The 23,399-nt window shown below is 46.7% G+C and overlaps 1 protein-coding gene across 8 annotated transcripts in view; it reads right to left on the bottom strand.

The window, feature by feature from the left end:
• Positions 1 to 18,998, bottom strand: part of RANBP3 (RAN binding protein 3) — a 174,231-nt gene extending 155,233 nt beyond the window's left edge. For 2 of the 8 annotated variants that reach the window (XM_084614215.1, XM_084614221.1), the window contains exon 1: positions 18,586 to 18,995. In XM_084614215.1, the coding sequence (XP_084470341.1) occupies positions 18,586 to 18,607 (22 nt within the window). In that variant the 5' untranslated portion in view covers positions 18,608 to 18,995. Of the gene's footprint in view, positions 1 to 18,585 lie in introns of all 8 variants that reach the window. The other 6 variants (XM_084614216.1, XM_084614217.1, XM_084614218.1 and 3 more) reach the window with 6 other exon arrangements.
• Positions 18,999 to 23,399: the final 4,401 nt, after the last annotated feature.

The following is a 23,399-nucleotide window of genomic DNA, read 5'->3' as shown; positions in this document are numbered from 1 at the left end:
TTCAATTTGGGATGTCACACTTAGAAAAGGTGTGGACAAACTGGCAAGAGTCCATAGAAGAGCAACAAAAATGATAAAAGGTTTAGAAAACCTGACCTATAAGGAAAGGTTAAAAAACTGGACATGATTAGTCTTGAAAAAAGCAAACCCAGGGGGGAAAAGCTGATAACAGTCTTCAAATACACTGCCACCAGCATTAACACAGGCAGGCACAAACCCAGATGCAGTTACATGCAGGCTGACCCAGCCACTGCATGAACCAACAATAGAGAAGCTACAGCTAAGACAACCCCCAGCTCCCCAGCCTAAGACCCACGAGCTGTACCCTCTTTCCCTGGCCAAAACCCCGACCCATGTGAATTTATTTCCCAGTTTGCTCCTCCCTCAATGTGGAGAGGAATATGCAACAAACTTGTGTTAGCCAAGCTGAGATTTTCCCCCAGACACTTCAATTTAAAGGCACACTGATTTAGATAAGCCAAAAAACAAGTTTATTAACTACAAAAAAATAGATTAAGCGATAAGTGACAGCAAACAGATCAAAGCAGATTACCTAGTAAATAAACAAAACCACAAACTAAGCCTAAAATACTAGAAAGATTGAGAAATTGCTAATTCATATCCACCCTGACTGATGATACAAGTAGGCTTGCATTCTCAAGGCACAAGATGCACTTGCTTTACAGCTTGGGCTCCCAACCCATTCCAAATCCTTTTCTTTCGGAACTTCTTTCAAGTGTTCAGTTGTGGGGAGTGAAGAACAGATGTCACTCCCTGCCTTATATAGCTTTTCCATATGGCAGGAACCCTTTACTTCAAACTTGGTTCCCAAACCAGTTTGTGGAAAAATACAGGTACCCAGAATGGACTTCAGAGTCATGTGATCTGTTCACATGCCCTTGCAGAGTCATAGCAACCCTTACTTACAGGCTGGCAGAAACATTCACAGGAAGGCTAAGCTATTTTACAGCCCATTGTCTTTGTTGATGAGCCATTAGCACTGTCCCAGCTTCTTCACCGTTGTGCCTGAAAGGCTGGCTGTGGGTGTTTTCCAGAGTAACCCGTTTGAAATACAGATCTATACTCAATGTTCATAACTTCAGATACAAAAATGATACATGCATACAAATAGGATAATCATATTCAGCACATCATAACTTTTCCAGTGACACCTTACATGACCCATCTGGTACAAAGTGCGTCATAATTATTACAATCATATAATATTACTATGACGAATATGGGGTATAGTGTCATAGTTTCATGGAGTTTAAGGTCAAAAGGGACCATCAGATATCTAGTTTGATCTACTGCATACAGTAGAACCTCAGAGTTGCAAACACCAGAGTTACAAACTGACCGGTCAACTACACACCTCATTTGGAACTGGAAGTATGCAATCAGGCAGCAGCAAAGACAAATAAATAAATAAATTTTTTTTAAAAAGGCAAATACAGTGCAGTACTGTGTTAAACTACTAAAAAAATAAAGGGAAAGTTTAAAAAAAGATTTGACAAGGGAAGGAAACTGTTTCTGTGCTTGTTTTATTTAAATTAAGATGTTAGAAGCAGCATTTTTCTTCTGCACAGTAAAGTTTTAAAGCTGTATTAAGTCAATGTTCAGTTGTAAACTTCTGAAAGAACCACCATCACGTTTTGTTCAGAGTTACGAACAACCTCCATTCCCGAGGTGTTCGTAATTCTGAGGTTCTACTATATCACAAGGCATTAAATTTCACCCAGATACCACTTATTAAGTCCACAGACTTTTGTTAGACCAAATATTTCCGTCCCCAAGAAATGAAAAAACAGTCACAGGGAGAGAACCGAAGAAACCAAGGTGTAATCAATGCCAGAGGACCCTGCAGTGGCAGGGAACTTATTAGGTGAGATATTACCAGCTGATCCCAGCAGGCAAACGATACCACTTGTTACAGAGAAAGGGGCGTGAACACACACACACAAACAAGATCCCTGGCAACGTACCTGGAGAAAATTCCTCCCCAACCCCAAATCTGGCAATCAGAATGACCCTATGAATAGGTGAGTAACATACATAGCCAGACTTTTTGTACCACTGAAGAGCACTGGTCTACCCAGTCTAGTGTCCCATCTCCATCTGTGGAGAATCTCTGATGGTTGAGGAAGGCCAAAAAAACCACCAACCCACCACACACAACCCATAATACATCTAGCCATTTGTATATCAGGGAAACAAATTTCTTTCTAATCCCTTCAGGCAAGTGGCTGAAGCCCAGAAGCATGAGATTTGATCATCATCATCATCTTAATGCACAGCTGCAAGTGTTATGAGTACACGGAGGGCAATACAAGTAAATCCATTCTATCCATGGCCCGTGTAGGAATGGGATGAACAGGAGGACCCACAGACTCCAGAGCCGATTCTCCCAGAAAAATGGATTAAAGCACATCTTTTTTAAAGATATCTAATCTCATTTTAAAGACTCCAAGTGATGGAGAGTACACTCCCTCCCCTGGTAAGCTGTTCCAATGTTTATTTACCCTTACCACTAAGAAATTGCATCTTACTTCAAGGTTGAATTTGTCCAGTCTAACTTCAGCTTCCAGCCATTGCATCTTATTATGCCTTTGATCAGCAAAGTTGAAAAGCCCCCACAATCAGATATCTTTTCCATGTGTAACTACTTATCGGGACAGGTATGACAATATCCTGGACAAACGTTACCGAATTAAGTATTTTAGGAGCCATTATATTAAAAATGCATGTGTGTGTGTAATTGTGGGATGCATTCAACATGCCTTGGGAAATGTTGGGAGTATCAAAGAAAACTTTTAAACAGTTGGCTAAAACAAGAATGAACTTTTCAAATTAAGTGGGTTTCCCAGTAATTCTCTAGGGAACCTCCTCCAGTTATACTGAACTCAGCCTTTTGAAGCCTGGCCTAGAGGGGGCAACCTTCGTCTGACTTATTACTTATTCAAGGTGGCTTCAAAGAACAAAAGACAAAAAAGAGTCACACCCAGAGCAATGAGTGTGCTTGTTCTGAGTGGAAGTTATGAACTTGTGACCACAGAAAAACGCCTGTATGCCGTTTGAAGGATTGCTCACCAGCCAGAGCCCTTTCTGGAGTTAGGATGATCTCTGGGAATGTAGGTAAGTTCTTTTATTGTTTTAATATGCTCTCTTTCTCTAGTGCTTTTACCATAAGAAGAAATGTGCTTGCTTAAAAAGAACTGTGTGGTAACTATACTGTATACCATCTCTGAGAAAAAGCAAAGCAGGTCTGCTTAGGCAGTCTGTCTTTTGCAGGGGATATCACAGTATAGTCCAGGGTGGCCAAACCACAGCTTGTGAGCCATATGCGGCTCTTTTACAGTTAAGGTGCAGTTTTCAGGGGCTTCTGCCAGAGATGACTGGTGCCTGCTGAGAGCAGGGGGACACACAATTTAAAGGTTCTCTTCCCCCCCCCCCACAAAAATAAAGCTCCCTCTGCTCAAAAAAGAAGTGAAATCTTCAGCACAAGGTTCTAATTTACAAAAATGGAACTAACTAAATATAAAACCAGAGTCACTTTTACACATTTTCCCGAGCCTTATACTCCAGATTGTATAAGAGTGGAATGCACTACCTCCTAATTACAAGCAAAGCCAATGCATATTTTCTCAACTGTACAAATGCATGATACAAGTGACAGTTTCTCTGTAAGAACTTGTATAGCAGATTTCCGACACAGTCCAGATGCACCTACTTGACTGAACTGCCACATAACACGTCAGAGACCACACAATCCTAGTCAGTTCTTTACTGCAGCCAAAGTGTTTCTAGCTTTATAGTGCTGTATGCAATTTGTTCTCAAAATTAGGGGATGAATGGGAGAAAAGAGATGAGATTCAAAAAGACAAGAAGAAGAAAATATACAAATGAAAAGAGGAAATAATAAAGCCTAAAGAAGAGAAAAATTGTGGTGGGGGAAGAATGAATTTAGGGGAACAAGACAAGGATCAGGTAAGGACAGTAGACTGGTAGAGTCATACAAAATACAGTAGAACCTCAGAGTTACAACTGACTGATCACACACACGCACACACACCCACCCTCATTTGGAACCAGAAGTACACAAACAGTCAGCAGAGACAAAAAAAACAAAAAACAAAAAAAACCACAAATTCGATGACAGGTTTCAGAGTAGCAGCTGTGTTAGTCTGTATTCGCAAAAAGAAAAGGAGTACTAGTGGCACCTTAGAGGCTAACCGATTTATTTAAGCATAAGCTTTCATGAGCTACAGCTCACTTCATCCGATGCGTTCAGTGGAAATGAAGTGAGCTGTAGCTCACGAAAGCTTATGCTTAAATAAATCGGTTAGCCTCTAAGGTGCCACTAGTACTCCTTTTCTTTTTACAAATACTATGCAGCACAGTACTGCAATAAATGTAAACTATTAACAAAAATAAAGGGAAAGTTTAAAAAAATTTGACAAGGTAAAGAAACTGTTTCTCTGATTGTTTCATTTCAACTAAGATGGTTAAAAGCAGCATTTTTCTTCTGCATAGTAAAAAGTTTCAAAGCTGTATTAAGTCAATGTTCAGTTGTAAATTTTTGAAAAAACACACCATAACGTTTTGTTCAGAGTTACAAACATTTCAGAGTTACGAACAACCTCCATTCCCAAGATGTTCATAACTCGGAGGTTCTATTGTAGAAGGAAAATAATTGTTTATCCTAGTACTGTTGTCCCACAATTTGTCCACAGTGTTGTAGGACTCATGAAATAATGTAATTTGTTTATCCATACTAATGAGAAGGCACTAGGATATAGAGGAATGAGTTACATTTTAACTAATTTGGGGTTAGCGAAGAAAGTTTTTCTTTACTCTTCCTTAAAATTCTGGTGAAAAAACAAGAGATATTATCAAAAAATATTTAAAAGGAGGTGTCAGGAAACTGCGTGTGTAGGAAGAAAAGCATATTGGGCTACAATTGGCACCACTTATTCCTCTGGATTCAAAAAGTTGTTTTCAGTGAAATTAAATGTAGCTAGTGTCTGTTTACAGTGCAAGTAATTTGTTCCAAGTGGTGCCAAAACAAACAGGAAGAAAAAACATCAATTGTAGAGTCTGACCTAAATTTCTGTACAGGGACCGTTTAGTATCCCAATTCATTCCCTTTAATGTATGAGTGATTTGAATGCAAAAGGCACCATATGTATATTCTCTATTATAGACTGCAATGTATATAGACCAAAATCATCAGTTTACACAAGTGCAAATGGCACCTCTGATTACTGGATAGCTATTGCTGGTTGAGAAGAAACAAGAAAAAAGGCTTCAGCTAGTCAGCTCACTCAGGAGAACACACTTGAACTCTCATACTACACAAGATAATCAGAGCAGCTTATTTTTAAATGAACTTGTACGCAACAGTTAGAAGCCAGGCAACTGTCACTACAGGACTATCTGATCACTTTAGTAAAACAATTATTTCAAACTTGCCATTTGTACTGCTTTCACAAAAGGTTGGAAATAATGTAGTCCTTTCTTCTTGACAAAATATTTTTCTTGTGTCTTGAACTGAACCAGAGTTAACAGCTGATTCTGTTTAAACAACTACTTTAAATTTAGGGGTGGGGGGGGGGAATGACTTGTTCCTTGCAACCTGAATTAGCCAGCCACCCCAGATCAATACGCACAATGAGAATATAGGGAAATAGTGTAGCTCTTTCACGTCCCCCTTTTTCTTTTTCAAATAAAAATGTATTTCAGATCATATTCAATGATTCAAGATGTAAAAAAGCCTTTGCTGCCAGTATAAACTGGCTATTTGGTTTCAGCTTCTGTTCCCTTTTAGCACTAACATAGACCAAAAGCTTATTTTAAAAGCACAGCTAGTTTTTGCTATACTTTAGAAAAAAAAAAAAAAAAACACCCACACCAGCTTCAGCCCAAGCCACAGATACATCAAATAAAGCAACTGTAACATGTCTGGAAGGGGGGGAAAAAAAAAAAAGCCAACTTTTAGCCTTAAGTAGGGATCATAAGACGCCCCCCTCCCCAACCCTCACTACTTTCTATTAAAAGTTTAAAAAAACAATTCAAAATGTTCTTTTTAAAAAGAACACCTTAAAAGTTAGAATGTTAACTTTTAATGTTACATCCGACACAGTGGGTAGTCACCCACGAAAGCTTATGCTCCAATACGTCTGTAAGTCTGTAAGGTGCCACAGGACTTTGCCAATGTTAACATAGCCTTTATTTCAAAAAAGGGAGTACTTGGGGCACCTTAGAGACTAACAAATTTATTTGAGCATAAGCTTTCATGAGCTACAGCTCACTTCATTGGATGCATTCAGTGGAAAATACAGTGGGGAGATTTATATACATAGAGAACATGAAACAATGGGTGTTACCATACACACTGTAACCAGAGTGATCTAACAAGGTGAGCTATTACCAGCAGGAGAGCGGGGGGGGGGGGGGGGGGGTTCTTGGGGACGTTTTGTACTGATGATCAAGGTGGGCCATTTCCAGCAGTTGACAAGAACGTCTGAGGAACAGTAGGGAGTGGGAGGGGGGATAAACATGGGGAAATAGTTTTACTTTGTGTAATGACCCATCCACTCCCAGTCTCTATTCAAGTCTAAGTTAATTGTATCCAGTTTGCATATTAAATTCCAATTCAGCAGTCTCTCTGAGTCAGTTTTTAAAGCTTTTTTGTTGAAGAATTGCCACTTTTAGGTCTGTAATCGAGTGACCAGAGAGATTGAAGTGTTCTCCGACTGGTTTTTTAATGTTATAATTCTTCACATCTGATTTGTGTCCATTTATTCTTTTACGTAGAGACTGTCCAGTTTGGCCAATGTAAATGGCAGAGGGGCATTGCTGGCATATGATGGCATGTATCATATTGGTAGATGTGCAGGTGAACGAGCCTCTGATAGTGTGGCTGATGTGATCAGGCCCTATGATGGTGTCCCCTGAATGGATACGTGGACACAGTTTGCAACGGGCTTTGTTGCAATGAGAGGTTCCTGGGTTAGTGGTTCTGTTGTGTGGTTGCTGGTGAGTATTTGCTTCAGGTTGGGGGGCTGTCTGTAGGCAAGGACTGGCCTGTCTCCCAAGATCTGAGAGTGATGGGTCGTCCTTCAGGATACGTTGTAGATCCTTGATGATGCGTTGGAGAGGTTTTAGTTGGGGGCTGAAGGTGACGGTTAGTGGCATTCTGTTATTTTCTTTGTTGGGTCTGTCCTGTAGTAGGTGACTTCTGGGAACTCTTCTGGCTCTATCAATCTGTTTCTTCACTTCAGTAGGTGGGTATTGTAGTTGTAAAAATGCTTCATAGAGAACTTGTAGGTGTTTGTCTCTGTCTGAGGGATTGGAGCAAATGCGGTTGTATCATAGAGCTTGGCCGTAGACAATGGATCATGTGGCGTGGTCTGGATGAAAGCTGGAGGCATGTAAGTAGGAATAGCAGTCAGTAGGTTTCCGGTATAGGGTGGTGTTTATGTGACCATCGTTTATCAGCACTATAATGTCCAGAAAGTGGAGCTCTTGTGTTGACTGGTCCACGCTGAGGTTGATGGTAGGATGGAAATTGTTGAAATCGTGGTGGAATTCCTCAACAGCTTCTTTTCCATGGGTCCAGATGATGAAGATGTCATCAGTGTAGCGCAAGTAGAGTAGGGGCATTAGGGAACAAAAGCTGAGGAAGCATTGTTCTAAGTCAGCCATAAAAATGTTGGCATACTGTGGGGCCATGCGGGTACCCATAGCAGTGCCGCTGATTTGAAGGTATACATTGTCCCCAAATGTGAAATAGTTATGGGTGAGGTCAAAGTCACAAAGTTCAGCCACCAGGTTTGCCGTGACATTATTGGGGATACTGTTCCTGACGGCTTGTAGTCCATCTTTGTGTGGAATGTTGGTGTAGAGGGCTTCTACATCCATAGCGGCCAGGATGGTGTTTTCAGGAAGATCACCGATGGATTGTCGTTTCCTCAGAAGTCAGTGGTGTCTCAAAGATAGCTGGGAGTGCTGGTAGCGTAGCGCCTGAGGAGGGAATCTACATAGCCAGACAATCCTGCTGTCAGGGTGCCAATGCCTGAGATGATGGGGCGTCCAGGATTTCCAGGTTTATGGATCTTGGGTAGCAGATAGAATACCACAGGTCGGGGATCCAGGGGTGTGTCTGTGCAGATTTGTTCTTGTGCTTTTTCAGGGAATTTCTTGAGCAAATGCTGTAGTTTCTTTTGGTAACCCTCAGTGGGATCAGAGGGTAATGGCTTGTAGAAAGTGGTGTTGGAGAGCTGCCTAGCAGCCTTTTGTTCATATTCCGACCTATTCATGATGACGACAGCACCTCCTTTGTCAGCCTTTTTGATTATGATGTCAGAGTTGTTTCTGAGGCTGTGGATGGCATTGTGTTCTGCACGGCTGAGGTTATGGGGCAAGTGATGCTGCTTTTCCACAATTTCAGCCCGTGCACGTCGGCAGAAGCGCTCTATATAGAAGTCCAATCTGTTCTTTCGACCTTCTTTTTGTAATCTTGGTAGAAAGCTCTAAGTTGTTCAGAGGTGTGTTGGAAATATTCCCTGAGTCGGAGGCGTCAAAAATAGGATTCCAGGTCACCACAGAACTGTATCATGTTCGTGGAGGTGGAGGGGCAGAAGGAGAGGCCCCGAGATAGGACAGATTCTTCTGCTGGGCTAAGAGTATAGTTGGATAGATTAACAATATTGTTGGGTGGGTTAAGGGAACCACTGTTGTGGCCCCTTGTGGCATGTAGTAGTTTAGATAGTTTAGTGTCCTTTTTCTTTTGCTTCTCTACAAAGTGTGTGTTGTAAATGTTTTGTAACGTCCAGCCATGAGGACGGTTGTGTGGAAGGTATCAGCCACAATATCAGAGTCTCGTTCACCTGCACATCTACCAACGTGATATATGCCATCGTGTGCCAGCAATGCCCCTCTGCTACGTACATTGGTCAAACTGGACAGTCTCTACGTAAAAGAATAAATGGACACAAATCAGAAGTCAAAAACTATAACATTCAAAAACCAGTCAGAGAACACTTCAATCTCTCTGGTCACGCGATTACAGACCTAAAAGTGGCAATACTTCAACAAAAAAATTCAGAAACAGACTCCAATGAGAGACTGCTGAATTGGAATTTAATATGCAAACTGGATACAGTTAACTTAGGCTTGAATAAAGACTGGGAGTGGATGGGTCATTACACAAAGTAAAACTATTTCCCCATGTTTATTCACCCCTCACCCCCCACTGTTCCTCAGACGTTCTTGTCAACTGCTGGAAATGACCCACCTTGATTATCACTACAAAAGGCCTCCATTTTCAAATATATTGATTTTAATTACAATACAGAATACAAAGTTTACAGTGCTCACTTTGCAAGTATTTGTAATAAAAATAATATACTGTAAAAATTATAAATAGTATTTTTCAATTCACCTCATACAAGTACTGTAGTGCAATCTCTATCATGAAAGTGCAACTTACAAATATAGATTTGTTACATAACTGCACTGAAAAACAAAACAATGTACAACTTTAGAGCCTGCAAGTCCACTCAGTCCTAGTTCTTGTTCATCCAATTGCTAAGACAAACAAATTTGTTTACATTTACAGGAGATAATGCTGCCCGCTTCTTGTCTACAATGTCAGCTGAAAGTGAGAACAGGCATTCGCATGTCAATTTTGTAGCCAGCATTGCAAGGTATTTACATACTAGATATGCTAAACATTCATATGGAATGATGGCCAAAGCACGAAGAGGCAAAGGACATGCTTCCATGCTGATGACCCTCATTAAAAAAATAATGCATTAATTAAATTTGTGACTGAACTCTTAGGGGGAGAATTCTATGCCTCCTGCTGTTTTACTGGCATTCTGCCATATATTCCATGTTATAGCAGTCTTGGATGATAACCCAGCACATGGTCTTCATTTTAAAAACACTTTCACTGCAGATTTGACAAAATGCAAAGAAGGTATCTATGTAAGATTTCTAAGGATAGCTACAGCACTCAACCCAAGGTTTAAGAATCTGAAGTGCTGTCCATGCTTTTAGAAGTCTTAAAAGAGCAACACTCCGATGCAAAAACCACAGAACCCGAACCACCAAAAAAGAAAATCAACCTTTTGCTGGTGGCATCTGACTCAAATGATGAAAGTGAACAGGCTAATGGCATTTTGAGCTGTATAAGTAGGAGCACTGCCAGCAGATCAAGGGACATGATCATTCCCCTCTATTCAACATTGGTGAGGCCTCATCTGGAGTACTGTGTCCACTTTTGGGCCCTACACTACAAGAAAGATGTGGATAAATTGGAAAGTCCAGGGGAGGGCAACAAAAATTATTAGGGGGCTGGGGCATACGATTTATGAGGAGAGGCTTAGGGCACTGGGATTATTTAGTCTGCAGAAGAGAAGAATGAGGGGGATTTGATAGCTGCTTTCAACTACCTGAAAGGGGGTTCCAAAGAGGATGGATCTAGACTGTTCTCAGTGGTAGCAGATGACAGAATGAGGAGTAAAGGACTCAAGTTGCAGTGGGGGAGGTTCAGGTTGCATGTTAGGAAACCTCTCTCACTAGGAGGGTGGTGAAACACTGGAATGTGTTACCTAGGGAGGTGGTGGAATCTCCTTCCTTAGAAGTTTTTAAGGTCAGGCTTGACAAAGCCCTGGTTGGGATGATTTAGCTGTGGATTGATCCTGCTTTGAGCAGGGGGTTGGACTAGATGACCTCCTGAAGTCACTTCCAACCCTGACATTCTATGCATCAGTCCGCACTGCTTTAGATAGTTATCGAGCAGAATCCATGATCAGCATGGACGCATGTCCTCTGGAATGATAGTTGAAGCATGAAGGGACATATGAATCTTTAGTGCATCTGGCACATAAATATCTTGCAATGAAGGTGTCAAGGTTCCTTCCCCACTCTGAACTCTACGGTACAGATGTGGGGACCCGCATGAAAGACCCCCTAAGCTTATTTCTACCAGCTTAGGTTAAAAACTTCCCCAAGGCACAAATTCTTCCTTGTCCTTGGACGGTATCGCTACCGCTACCACCACCACCACCACGTGAGTTAGACAAAGATTCAAGGAAAAGAACCACTTGGGAATTCCTGTTCCCAAAAATATCCCGCCCCCCCGCCCCTTCACCCCCTTTCCTGGGGAGGCTTGAGAATAATATACCAACCAAATAGGTTAACAAGGTGAGCACAGACCAGCACCTTGGGTTTTTAGGGCACTAAAAACCAATCAGGTTCTTAAAAGCGGAACTTTATTATAAAGAAAGAGTAAAAGAAGCACCTCCATAAAATCAGGATGGAAGGTAATTTTACAGGTTAATCAGATTCAAAAACACAGAAAATTCCCCTCTAGGCAAAACTTTAAAAGTTACCAAACAAAACAAAACACACAAAAATAAACCTCCCTCTTATCCTAGGGAAAATTCACAAGCTAAAACAGAAGATAATTTAACGCATTTCCTTCCTATTACTTACAATTTGTAATCTTAGATGCTTAGTTCAGGTATGGCTTTAGGAGATCTATTTTCCCTGTCCTGGTTCCTCATTGTCCCAGAGACAACACAAAGAAGCACAAAACAAAAACCTTCCCCCACAGATTTTAAAGTAACTTCTCTCCTTATTGATTCTTTTGGTCAGGTGCCAACCAGGTTACCTAAGCTTCTAAACCCTTTACAGGTAAAGGAGGGATTTTATGCTACCCTTAGCTGTATGTTTATGCCAGCCGGCTACAACAGTGTCATAAGAGCGCCTGTTCTCACTGTCAGGTGACAATGTAAACAAGAAGCGGGCAGCTTTATCTCCTGCAAATATAAAACAAACTTTTACAGTGATTGGCTGAACAAGAAGTAGGACTGAGTGGACTTTCAAGCTCTAGGTTTTACATTGTTTTGGTTTTGAGTGCAGTCTTTTTTGTACGCAATTCTACATTTTTATGTTCAGCTTCCATGATAAGGAGATTGCACTACAGTACTTGTATTAGGTGAATTGAAAAATACTATTTCTTTTTTACAGCACAGATATTTGTAATCAAACATATAAAGTGAGCACTGTACACTCTGTATGCTGTGTTGTAATTGAAATATATTTGAAAATGCAGAAAACATCCAAAATATTAAAACTAATAGTATTCTATTATTGTTTAACAGCGCAATTCATTGCACTGTTAAACGATTAAAAAAATTAATCGCGATTGACAGCCCTAATTCAGTATTTGACTTCATATCTGATAGCTAACTGGTACAAAGCCAGCATGAGAAGAACAAAATAATGTTGTTCATAGGCCCTACAAAAGCTAGCAGTCTCTTGAGTGTTTCAGTAAGAGGACAACTGAGCATTTGGAGAGTGGTTTGTTTTAACAGATACACATTTAGATTCCAAACATTTTGTTCCTCTCGCCACAAAAATCAGATCGCAACTTTAAGGTAGGTCAAACTACACATTTAAAGTCAAAACAGAAATAAAATCACTGTAACACAGATTTGGCACAAAATCAATATCACAGTTTTGAAAACAAGTGTTACAGATTTTTGTTGGTTCTATGTTTTAATTTATTCAGAGATGAAAAAACTTCTGCTCTTTGCCTATGATCATGATCTGTAGTTCTTTGACTGCCAAGTGCAGTGATTATATGTGCATAACAATCAAGATCTCCAATATCCATGCTCAGGTCAAATTCATGAATTTGAAAAAATAGTTGGAGAATGGAAATGGTGCAGATATCCAGTGCTGAAGATGTAAATACCCAGGCAACAATCCAGACTCAACTAAGGTGCAGCCACTTATTCTAAGAAGTCAGCTCCTATTCTGGAGAAGAGCATGAAACTAACCAAAGAATCTCTAAGGTCCTGAGTGTAAGATACTTTCTGTCCTTTAGAGAGTGATTCCTGGAGCATTTTCAGGAACAATGGTATTATACTAGTAGTAATTACTCTTTAAATCTATTAGTACTACACATGTTTAAACTATAAATAGGGCCCTTCATTTTCGGTTTTTATTTTATTCATTTTTTTTGCAGGAATTTATCGGTGTTTATTATAACAGGTAAAAATCGGTGGAAAAAAATTATTAACTCTTCTGGGTAAATACCAGGGTTTATTTTGGTAGATGGAAGGACAGTGGGGAAAAAAAATTTAGTAGATTAATGCTTTGATGACTGGAATTCAATGTTGTTTGCTGCAGAACTAAAACAGAACTCAGAACACAATGCCACCTCTGAGTTTAAGAAAACTATAAGAAAAGAAAAAGGAGTACTTGTGGCACCTTAGAGACTAACCAATTTATTTGAGCATAAACTTTTGTGAGCTACAGCTCACTTCATCGGATGCATTCAGTGGAAAAGAAAACTTTCATTTGAATAAACAGTTTACTATTATAGACTTAGAACTAATAGCCTATAAATATTTACATTTAATAATTGGGCCACACCATTTACAGTGCATACACCCAACTTCACCCTTTTCTCCTGTTTCTTTTTTAAACTTTTGAATACTTCCTTGTGTCCTGAAAACTATTCTGATACAGATTTTCATTTTCTTCCTACTTTAGTGGCTCAGATCTTTAAATCATTTTCTGCTAACAGCTTAAAATGTGTATGTGGTAGTTCAGATGTGCACATACTTCAGCGCTTGTGTGTCTGTTTATTGTGTGTATCTTTTAGACCAGTGATCACCAACCCGTCGATTGTGATCGACTGGTCGATCCTGGACCCTCTGCCAGTCGATTGTGATCTCCGGGCTGCTAAAAGTCCGGTGGCTTGCTGCTGGCACATCTCTATGGCCCCTGGAAGGAGGAAGGATGGGGAGGTGACTGCAGCACCGTCCCTGCAGCTCCCATTAGCTGGGAACCAGCCAATGGGAGCTGCAGGGGTGGCGCTTGTGGACAGAGGCAACGCACAGAGATCCGCTGCCCTCCTGCCCCACAGGGGTCTGCAGAGATGTGCCAGCCAGCAGCCAGCTGCTTCCGGGAGCTACATAGGACCAGGGCAGGCAGGCAGGCAGACCGGCAGACCTGCCTGAGCCCCGCTGCGCCATGGATCAGAAGTCGCCTGTGGTAAGCGCCTCCCAGCCAGAGCCTGCACCTTGCCCCTCCTGCACCCCAACCCCCTGCCCTAGGCTCAGCCAATGCACACCCCATAGTTGAGAACGTTACACTGATTTGTGACAATCCCTGAAGGATTTTGGATCTATAAACCACAAATGACACTAATAAAAAGTAAAACTCATGAAATGTCCGATGGATTCTAGGAGATTAGGTGCAGTGTGACTATATGACCCCTGCACACAAACTCCCTCCCAGAGCATGCAGCCCTCTCTCTTCACCCCAACCCCCTCGGCCCAGGCTCAGCGAGGAGCCCCCTCCCTCCCACACACTGAACCCCTTTGCCCCAGTCCAGAGCCTGCACTCCCTCCTGCACCCCAACCCCCTGCCCTAGCCTGGTGAAAGTGAGTGAGGGTGGTGGAGAGCAAGTGATGGAGAGAAGGGGGAATGGAGTGAGCAGGGCAAGGCCTTGTGGAAGGGGATCCTTGGTTGACCTTTCATTCAAAAAGTGATCGTGTGTAAAAAGGCTAGAGACCACTGCTCCAGACTGATACTTCAGATAGCTTTGCATATACAAACAGACTAATGTATTGTCCTAATACATATCTCATGCAATGTATTGTATTTTCCTAATAAAACATGTTATTTTTATATATTTGAATGATACAAAAGTAGGGTGAAAATTAAAAAACTAATACTTTTTATAAAAACAGGATTTTTTTTTGGTAAAAATTGGTTTAAACTGAAACAAAAGGGCATAACTGTAAGTACCATGGAAAGCTACTCAACTTCCTGTCACAAGCATATTCACATAAATCAATCTTGAAAGTTTGTTAGAGGAGAATTCATCAAAACAAGTGTCAGGGAGCACTAACCCAGTCATCTTAGAAGAGAGACATTACTGTAGTACCTAGGCGTGGTAGTCATGGAAGAGGACCCCATTGTGCTAGGCACTGTATAAATACAGAATAAGACGACAGTCTCTGCCCTAAAGAGCTTACAATGTAAGTATAAAACAGAACACAGATGGATCAAGACAGAGGGGTACAAGGAAACCACAAGGCAAAATTGGTCACAATAGGCAGTTGCCTCAGCATGCCAGCAGCCTAAAAGTGGTCACGTTTTTTGTACACTGAAAGGAGAGCGTTACGGAGAGTTTTGAATGAGGTTAATGACAGAGCTTTGTGGATTTTTACAGGGAGTTCCTCCAAGCATGAGGAAAAATATGGAAGAAGGCATGAAGGTGCTTGTTTGAACATTTAATGAGTGGGTGATGGAGGGTGGCATCATGCCTAATCCGAGCTGGGAATCTACATCTCAGTCTGCATGAGAAATGATAGGTATGGTGGGGAGAGGCCATAAAAGGCCTTCAAAGTAAAGGTAAGTTCTGTTCAATGCAACAAAGAAGAGGAAGCCAATCGAGGGATGCAAGGAGAGCACAATAGGATAAGAAAATGACTTTTGCAGCAGCATTCTGAATGGATGTGAGCAGTACAAGATTGCATTCATCAAAGCCAGAGAAGAGGACATTAATCAAGATGAGACTTGTAGCGGTGCAGATGGATAGGAAAGGCCTTATCTTAGAGACATTATGCAGAAAGAACCGACAAAATGTAGATATAGCCTGGATATGAGGACCTAGACAGAGGTCCAAGTTAAAGATGATACCAAGCTCATGGACCTGAGTGACAGTCGGATGGTGTTGTCCAGTGATCAAGAAAGGTAGTGGTGGTGGAGACTAAGAGCTCCGTTATAGTCATCTTAAGCTTGAGTTGATGGCTAGACATCCACAAAAAAGAGGTTAGAGAGAGACCGATCTGGAGTAGAGAGGCAGATCTGCAAGTCATCAACATAGAGACACTAGTTGAATTTGTGTTTGAGGATGAGATGACCCAGAGATAAAATGTAGAGGGAGAAGAGAAGGGACCAAGGACAGAGCCCTGTAACCTGCCCACTGAAAGTCAGTGAGCAGATAAGGAGGATTCTCCAAAGTTCATGCTAAAGAAGCTATTAGAGAAGTAGGAGAAGAATCATGAGAGGCCAGATATTATAAAAGTTAAGGGATGTCAAGAAGAGCGTGGTCTGTATTGAAAGCAGCTGACAGACTGAGAATGAGGATGAAGCACTGGTTTTGAGCTTTGACTAGGAAGAGGTCAAAGACTTTGGGGAGAGTGGTTTCAATGGAGCGCAAGGGGCAGAAGCCAGACTGGAGAGGACCTAGGATTCACAGAGTCTAAGGCCATAAGTGACACTATGATCATCTAGTTTGACTTCCTGCACTGGATGGATCTGCAGGTCAGGAACTCCAAACAACTCATTCAATGATCTTCTGAAAAGAAGGAATAAGGTATGGCAGCTGGAGAAGCAAAGCAAGGTATGGCAGCTGGAGAAGCTGGCCCAGGGATGTGTCACATATCAAGGTTATTTAACAAACCACATTAAGTATCTACACTACTTATTTGCAGTAACGTTACCTTAAAGATAGTAAAATGAGAAAGACAAATATAATTAGCTAAGACTAACATTAAACCCATTGAAACCTACATTTTTATTTGCGTAGCATTCAGTTACCTGAAATGCCAAAAAGAGAGGTGACTTCTACACACGCACACACACTTTCTATCCCTAGAAGCCTCGACCTTCTTTACATTACTCTGAAGGGCACAGTGCAAGACATTAAAAATACATTTCTCTCTATTATCTGTATGTTTTTGCTTGGTTTCCAACTTTGATTTTAGTGCTTACCCTAGGGCACACTGACATAATGCTTCACAGTTTATGTTATGTTAAAGTTTTCTATGTATCTTCTACTTTGGAGATACACATTAAGGCCATGTCCACACTGCGCACCTTACAACAGTACGGCTCTGCCACTGCAGCCACGTCATTATAAAGTGTGCTGTGTGGTTGCTCTTTATCGCCAGGAGTAAAACCACCTCCAAAAAGGGGGGGTAGAGGGGGCGGGTATCTTCGTCCCTGGGAGCACGCTTCCGCAGATGAAGCGCTGTCCACACCAGCACTTTACATTCCTAAAAGTTTTCTCGTTCAGGCGGGTGTTTTTTCACACACCCTGAGCAACAAAAGTTTTAGAAATGAAAGTGCCAGTGCAGACAAACCCTAAGACCTATAGAGGGCATACTCCCATCCTTTCCTAAAACTCCTTGGGAAGAAGGGATAAAACCAATTCCCTTGCCCTCACAAATTTATGTCTATACAAAAGATGCCTAAATTTCCCCTAACCTTACAAAGCATATTTCTTAAGTGCTAGACATAAGCGTGGACACAGCACTGAAAACAACAGCTGAAATGAAGATTTCACGGCACTACTATATAGACAGGCCAGGGACGGGGCATAGGGACGTGGTACCTGAACACTGCCTAGAAAGGGGTGAAATATCAGGAGGCACCTAATCCCAAACTGGTGAGAAGTACTGAGCTTGCTTCTTTTCAAATTTTTGGGGTTCAAGTGATAATTAAGCAAGCAGCAGCTCTCAAGGGTCTCTTTTACATTGCTATGTAACTTTGCACCATGAACTAAACTGGGTGACTAATGGAAACATACATGTATGTTTTGTTCACTTTCTGAATGTACACATGCATACCTACCAAGCAAGCTAGACTCTCTACAAAGGGATGTAGTTATCATCCTACATCGGGGGTTTTAGTAGCAAAAGAAGAGCTTTGCTCCTGGGACAGTAATAAATAACACTCACCTCAAGAAGAAAAGGAGGACTTGTGGCACCTTAGAGACTAACCAATTTATCTGAGCATAAGCTTTCGTGAGCTACAGCTCACTCACTTCATCGGATGCATACTGTGGAAAGTGTAGAAGAGGTGTATGGTAAGGAGAGTGATCACTTTAGATAAGCTATTACCAGCAGGAGAGTGGGGTGGGAGGAGGTATTTTTTCCATCTTGTGTGTGCATATAAAAAGATCTTCTACACTTTCCACAGTATGCATCCGATGAAGTGAGCTGTAGCTCACGAAAGCTTATGCTCAAATAAATTGGTTAGTCTCTAAAGTGCCACAAGTCCTCCTTTTCTTTTTGCGAATACAGACTAACACGGCTGTCACTCACCTCAAGAGGACTTCCGTACCAGCAGGCCGGCAGACAAGGACTCAGTAGACAGCCCCTGACCCGCACACCCTACACCAATAGGCCTGTACCCACGCCGACTCCCAACCCCCCGAGTTCCGTCACCCCCATGCTTTCGCCTCCTCAAGAGCCAACCCCTGACAGGCCCGGCCCACGTGCCTGCCCCATGGCGGATGTCAGCGACCTCCCCCGTGGGCGGGAGAGCAGGGAAATAACCGGCCCCACTTAGGCCCAGCCGCTCCCTTTGTCCAGTGGCTCCCTCCGCGGTAGCCGGGACTGGAGGAGGCGGCAGGGAGGAGGAAATCCCCGACAGGGCCCATGGAGCTCCCCCCCAGGCTATGCCAGGCCGGCTACAGCCCACAGCCCACCCGACCCAGACTCTTCCTCCGCACAGCTGCGATCCCGACCGCGTCCCCCCTACCTTCGTTCGCTAAATCCGCCATTTTACTTCCTCAATCACTCCCAGAGTGCAGCGCGCGGCCAGCCGGACACCGACTTACAACAGACACAGCGATGGAGCGCATGCGCGGCGTGTCCCGCGCCCCAGTCAAGACAGGAGACACAGCGCATGCTCCGTTGGACATGGCTCCTCACTGTCGTAGTACGCATGCTCTGACAACAACAGTTCTCTTCATTCCGCTGCTCACGGTTAGAAAATAGTGCGCCTGCGCCAAACCCACCCGCTACAGGAATATCAGAGACTCTGAGGGAGGCGTGGAGTCCGACTCCGCATTCAGAGGAACATGGAGCATGCGCACAAATACACACTCCACAGTTCCTAAACCCCAAGCCACATAATATCCCTCCCCGCCTCTGCCCTCGGGCCAGGGCGGGGCGCAGAGGCTCAGGCGTGTGACTGCCCTGCTCCAGCCACGCCCAGAGGCACCGCTACCACAGCGCGGCCGAGGCCCTAAAGACCCCGCCCCCCTCGGCTCTTTCCCGCCACCTTCCTCCACAGCCACCTCCCCGCCCCCCTGGGTACCTCACCCCCACCTCCAGCACCCCGCCCCCCTCGGTACCTCACCCCCGCCTTTCTCCACAGCCACCTCCCCGCCCCCCTGGGTACCTCACCTCCCGCCTTCCCCCATAGCCACCTCCCCGCCCCCCTCGGCTCCTCCCCGCCACCTTCCTCCACAGCCACCTCCCCGCCCCCCTGGGTACCTCACCTCCCGCCTTCCCCCATAGCCACCTCCCCGCCCCCCTCGGCTCCTCCCCGCCACCTCCCTCCACAGCCACCTCCCCGCCCCCCTGGGTACCTCACCTCCCGCCTTCCCCCATAGCCACCTCCCCGCCCCCCTCGGCTCCTCCCCGCCACCTTCCTCCACAGCCACCTCCCCGCCCCCCTGGGTACCTCACCTCCCGCCTTCCCCCATAGCCACCTCCCCGCCCCCCTCGGCTCCTCCCCGCCACCTTCCTCCACAGCCACCTCCCCGCCCCCCTGGGTACCTCACCTCCCGCCTTCCCCCATAGCCACCTCCCCGCCCCCCTCGGCTCCTCCCCGCCACCTTCCTCCACAGCCACCTCCCCGCCCCCCTGGGTACCTCACCTCCCGCCTTCCCCCATAGCCACCTCCCCGCCCCCCTCGGCTCCTCCCCGCCACCTTCCTCCACAGCCACCTCCCCGCCCCCCTGGGTACCTCACCCCCACCTCCAGCACCCCGCCCCCCTCGGCTCCTCCCCGCCACCTTCCTCCACAGCCACCTCCCCGCCCCCCTGGGTACCTCACCCCCACCTCCAGCACCCCGCCCCCCTCGGCTCCTCCCCGCCACCTTCCTCCACAGCCACCTCCCCGCCCCCCTGGGTACCTCACCTCCCGCCTTCCCCCATAGCCACCTCCCCGCCCCCCTCGGCTCCTCCCCGCCACCTTTCTCCACAGCCACCTCCCGCCTTCCCCCATAGCCACCTCCCCGCCCCACTCGGCTCCTCCCCGCCACCTTCCTCCACAGCCACCTCCCCGCCCCCCTGGGTACCTCACCCCCACCTCCAGCACCCCGCCCCCCTCGGCTCCTCCCTGCCACCTTCCTCCACAGCCACCTCCCCGCCCCCCTGGGTACCTCACCCCCACCTCCAGCACCCCGCCCCCCTCGGCTCCTCCCCGCCACCTTCCTCCACAGCCACCTCCCCGCCCCCCTGGGTACCTCACCTCCCGCCTTCCCCCATAGCCACCTCCCCGCCCCCCTCGGCTCCTCCCCGCCACCTTCCTCCACAGCCACCTCCCCGCCCCCCTGGGTACCTCACCCCCACCTCCAGCACCCCGCCCCCCTCGGCTCCTCCCTGCCACCTTCCTCCACAGCCACCTCCCCGCCCCCCTGGGTACCTCACCTCCCGCCTTCCCCCATAGCCACCTCCCCGTCCCACTCGGCTCCTCCCCGCCACCTTCCTCCACAGCCACCTCCCCGCCCCCCTGGGTACCTCACCCCCACCTCCAGCACCCTGCCCCCCTCGGCTCCTCCCTGCCACCTTCCTCCACAGCCACCTCCCCGCCCCCCTGGGTACCTCACCTCCCGCCTTCCCCCATAGCCACCTCCCCGTCCCACTCGGCTCCTCCCCGCCACCTTCCTCCACAGCCACCTCCCCGCCCTCCTGGGTACCTCACCCCCACCTCCAGCACCCCGCCCCCCTCGGTACCTCACCCCCGCCTTTCTCCACAGCCACCTCCCCGCCCCCCCTGGGTACCTCACCCCCACCTCCAGCACCCCGCCCCCCTCGGCTCCTCCCCGCCACCTTCCTCCACAGCCACCTCCCCGTCCCCCTGGGTACCTCACCTCCCGCCTTCCCCCATAGCCACCTCCCCGCCCCCCTCGGTACCTCACCCCCCGCCTTCCTCCACAGCCACTTCCCTGCACCGCTCGATACCTCACCGCCACCTCCAGCACCCCACCCCCCTCCACTCCTCCCTGCCACCTTCCTCCACAGCCACCTCCCTGCACCCCTCAGTACCTCACCCCCACCTCCAGAGGGGAGGGATAGCTCAGTGGTTTGAGCATTGGCCTGCTAAATCCAGGGTTGTGAGTTCAATCCTTGAGGGGGCCATTTAGGGATCTGGGGCAAAAATTGGGGATTGGTCCTGCTTTGAGTCCTCCTGAGGTCCCTTCCAACCTTGATATTCTATGATTCCAGCACCCCGCCCCCCTCGGCTCCTCACCCCTGCCTTCCTCCACAGCCACCTCCCCACCCCCCTCAGTACCTCACCCCCGCCTATCTCCACAGCCACCTCCCTGCCCACTCGGCTCCTCACCACCACCTCCAGCACCCCGCCCCCCTTGGCTCCTCACCGCCACCTCCAGCACCCCACCCCCCTCCACTCCTCCCTGCCACCTTCCTCCACAGCCACCACCCCGCCCCCCTTGGTTCCTCACCCCCACCTTCCTCCACAGCCACCTCCCCACCCACCTCCAGCACCCCGCCGCCCTCAGCTCCTCACCCCCACCTTCTTCCCGGGCCAACTTCCTTGCCCCCCCCTCAGTACCTCGCCCCCCGCCTTCCGCCACAGCCACCTCCCCGCCCCCCTCGGTACCTCCCCACCACGTCCAGCATCCCGCCCCCCTCAGCTCCTCACCGCCATCTTCCTTCACAGCCACCTCCCCGCCCCCCTCGGTACCTCACCCCCAGCTCCAGCACCCTGCCCCCCTCAGCTCCTCACCAACCCCTTTCCTCCACAGCCATCTCCCTACTCCGCTCAGTCCCTCACAATCGTGTTCCCCCTCATCCATTGCCCCTGCCTGCCCCTCAATTCCCCCACTGCCGCGCTCCCCACATCCACCATCTGACTCCCTACTGCCAACTTTATCCACAGCTACATGCCCCACATCCACCATCCCACCCCCTCAGCCCCTCACCGCTACCTTCCTCCACAGCCGCTACCTTCCTCCACAGCCACTGCCTCTGCCCCCTCAACCCTTCACCGCTGTTTCCCTACATTCCCTGCCCACTCTCGGTCCCTCTCAGCCACATGCCCCACATCCACTGTCCCAACCACCTCAGCCCCCTACTGCCACCTTCCTCCACAGCCATGTGCCCCACATCCACCACCCTGGCCCTGCTCAACTCCTCACCACCGTGTTCCCCCACATCATTATGCGTACTCAGCCCACCATCACCACATTCTCCTACATCCAACGTCTCCACCCTACACTCAGTGCCCCATTGCCACATTCCCCGACATCCACCATTCCTGCCTCACTGCCACGTTCCCCCACATCCACCACTTGCATCTCACACTCATCCCCCCCCCCGAACCACCATGTTCCCTCATAAACTGTCTGTGCCCCAGGCTCAGCTCCCCATCACCATGTTCCCCCTCATCCATTGCCTGCACCCCACTGTTGCCGGCACCCAGTGCCAGAGGCGAACAACAGCAAGGTTCGTTGCCCGGTGTGCGTCACCCAATAATCACAACGGGGTGGAGAAGCAGAAAAGTTTATTTGAAGCTTCAAACAAGCTACAGGGAGAATAGAATCTCAAATCCTGCACACAGAGCAGGAAGTTACACAGGCTTTTATACATCCTTTCCTCAGCATACTTATCCAATAGCAAGCTGCCCTAAGTATCCATATAGCCAGCCAATCCAGTTACCAGCTAGTTCCCTTGTTCTCTGTACCATCTGTTAAACCATACATAAAGCTGCTTTATTCAGCATTGTTCTTCCATAGCTGCCCTGTTTGGCCTGTTTAGTTTCAGGCAGCCTGACTCTGCAACGTATTGTTGCAGATCCTCAGCATAACTGCTGCGAGTGCTTCCAGGCTGGGGTGGGGGTCCAAGGACACTTGGGCCTAGTGCGAGGGGGCTTCATCAACACTCGTGGTCTTCCATCCCCTCGAGTTACCTAGGGGCCATGCCCAGTGTCCCCAACACCACACTCAGCTCATCACCACGTTCCCCCACATTCGCCACCCGCATCCCCCACTCAACTCACCATCACCATATCCACAGCCCATCATCACCACATTCCCTCTCAACCACCACCACGCCCAGCCCATCATCACCACTTTTCCCCTCATCCACCATCCATGTCCCACACTCAGCCCATCATCACCTCATTCCCTCACATCCATCACCCGCACCCAGCCCCATATCCCACCTGTTATCACCATGTTCTCTCACATCCACTGCCCATGCCCTGCCCCACACTCAACCATTATCAAAGAATCATAGAAATGTAGGACTGGAAGGGACCTCGGTAGGTCATGTAGTCCAGTCCCCTGCACTGAGACAGGACTAAGTCCTACCTATACCA

Source organism: Lepidochelys olivacea (genome assembly GCF_965140295.1).
Source record: "Lepidochelys olivacea isolate rLepOli2 genome assembly, chromosome: 25".
NCBI classification, from domain to species: Eukaryota; Metazoa; Chordata; order Testudines; family Cheloniidae; genus Lepidochelys; species Lepidochelys olivacea.
This window is presented reverse-complemented; position numbering and strand designations above follow the sequence as displayed.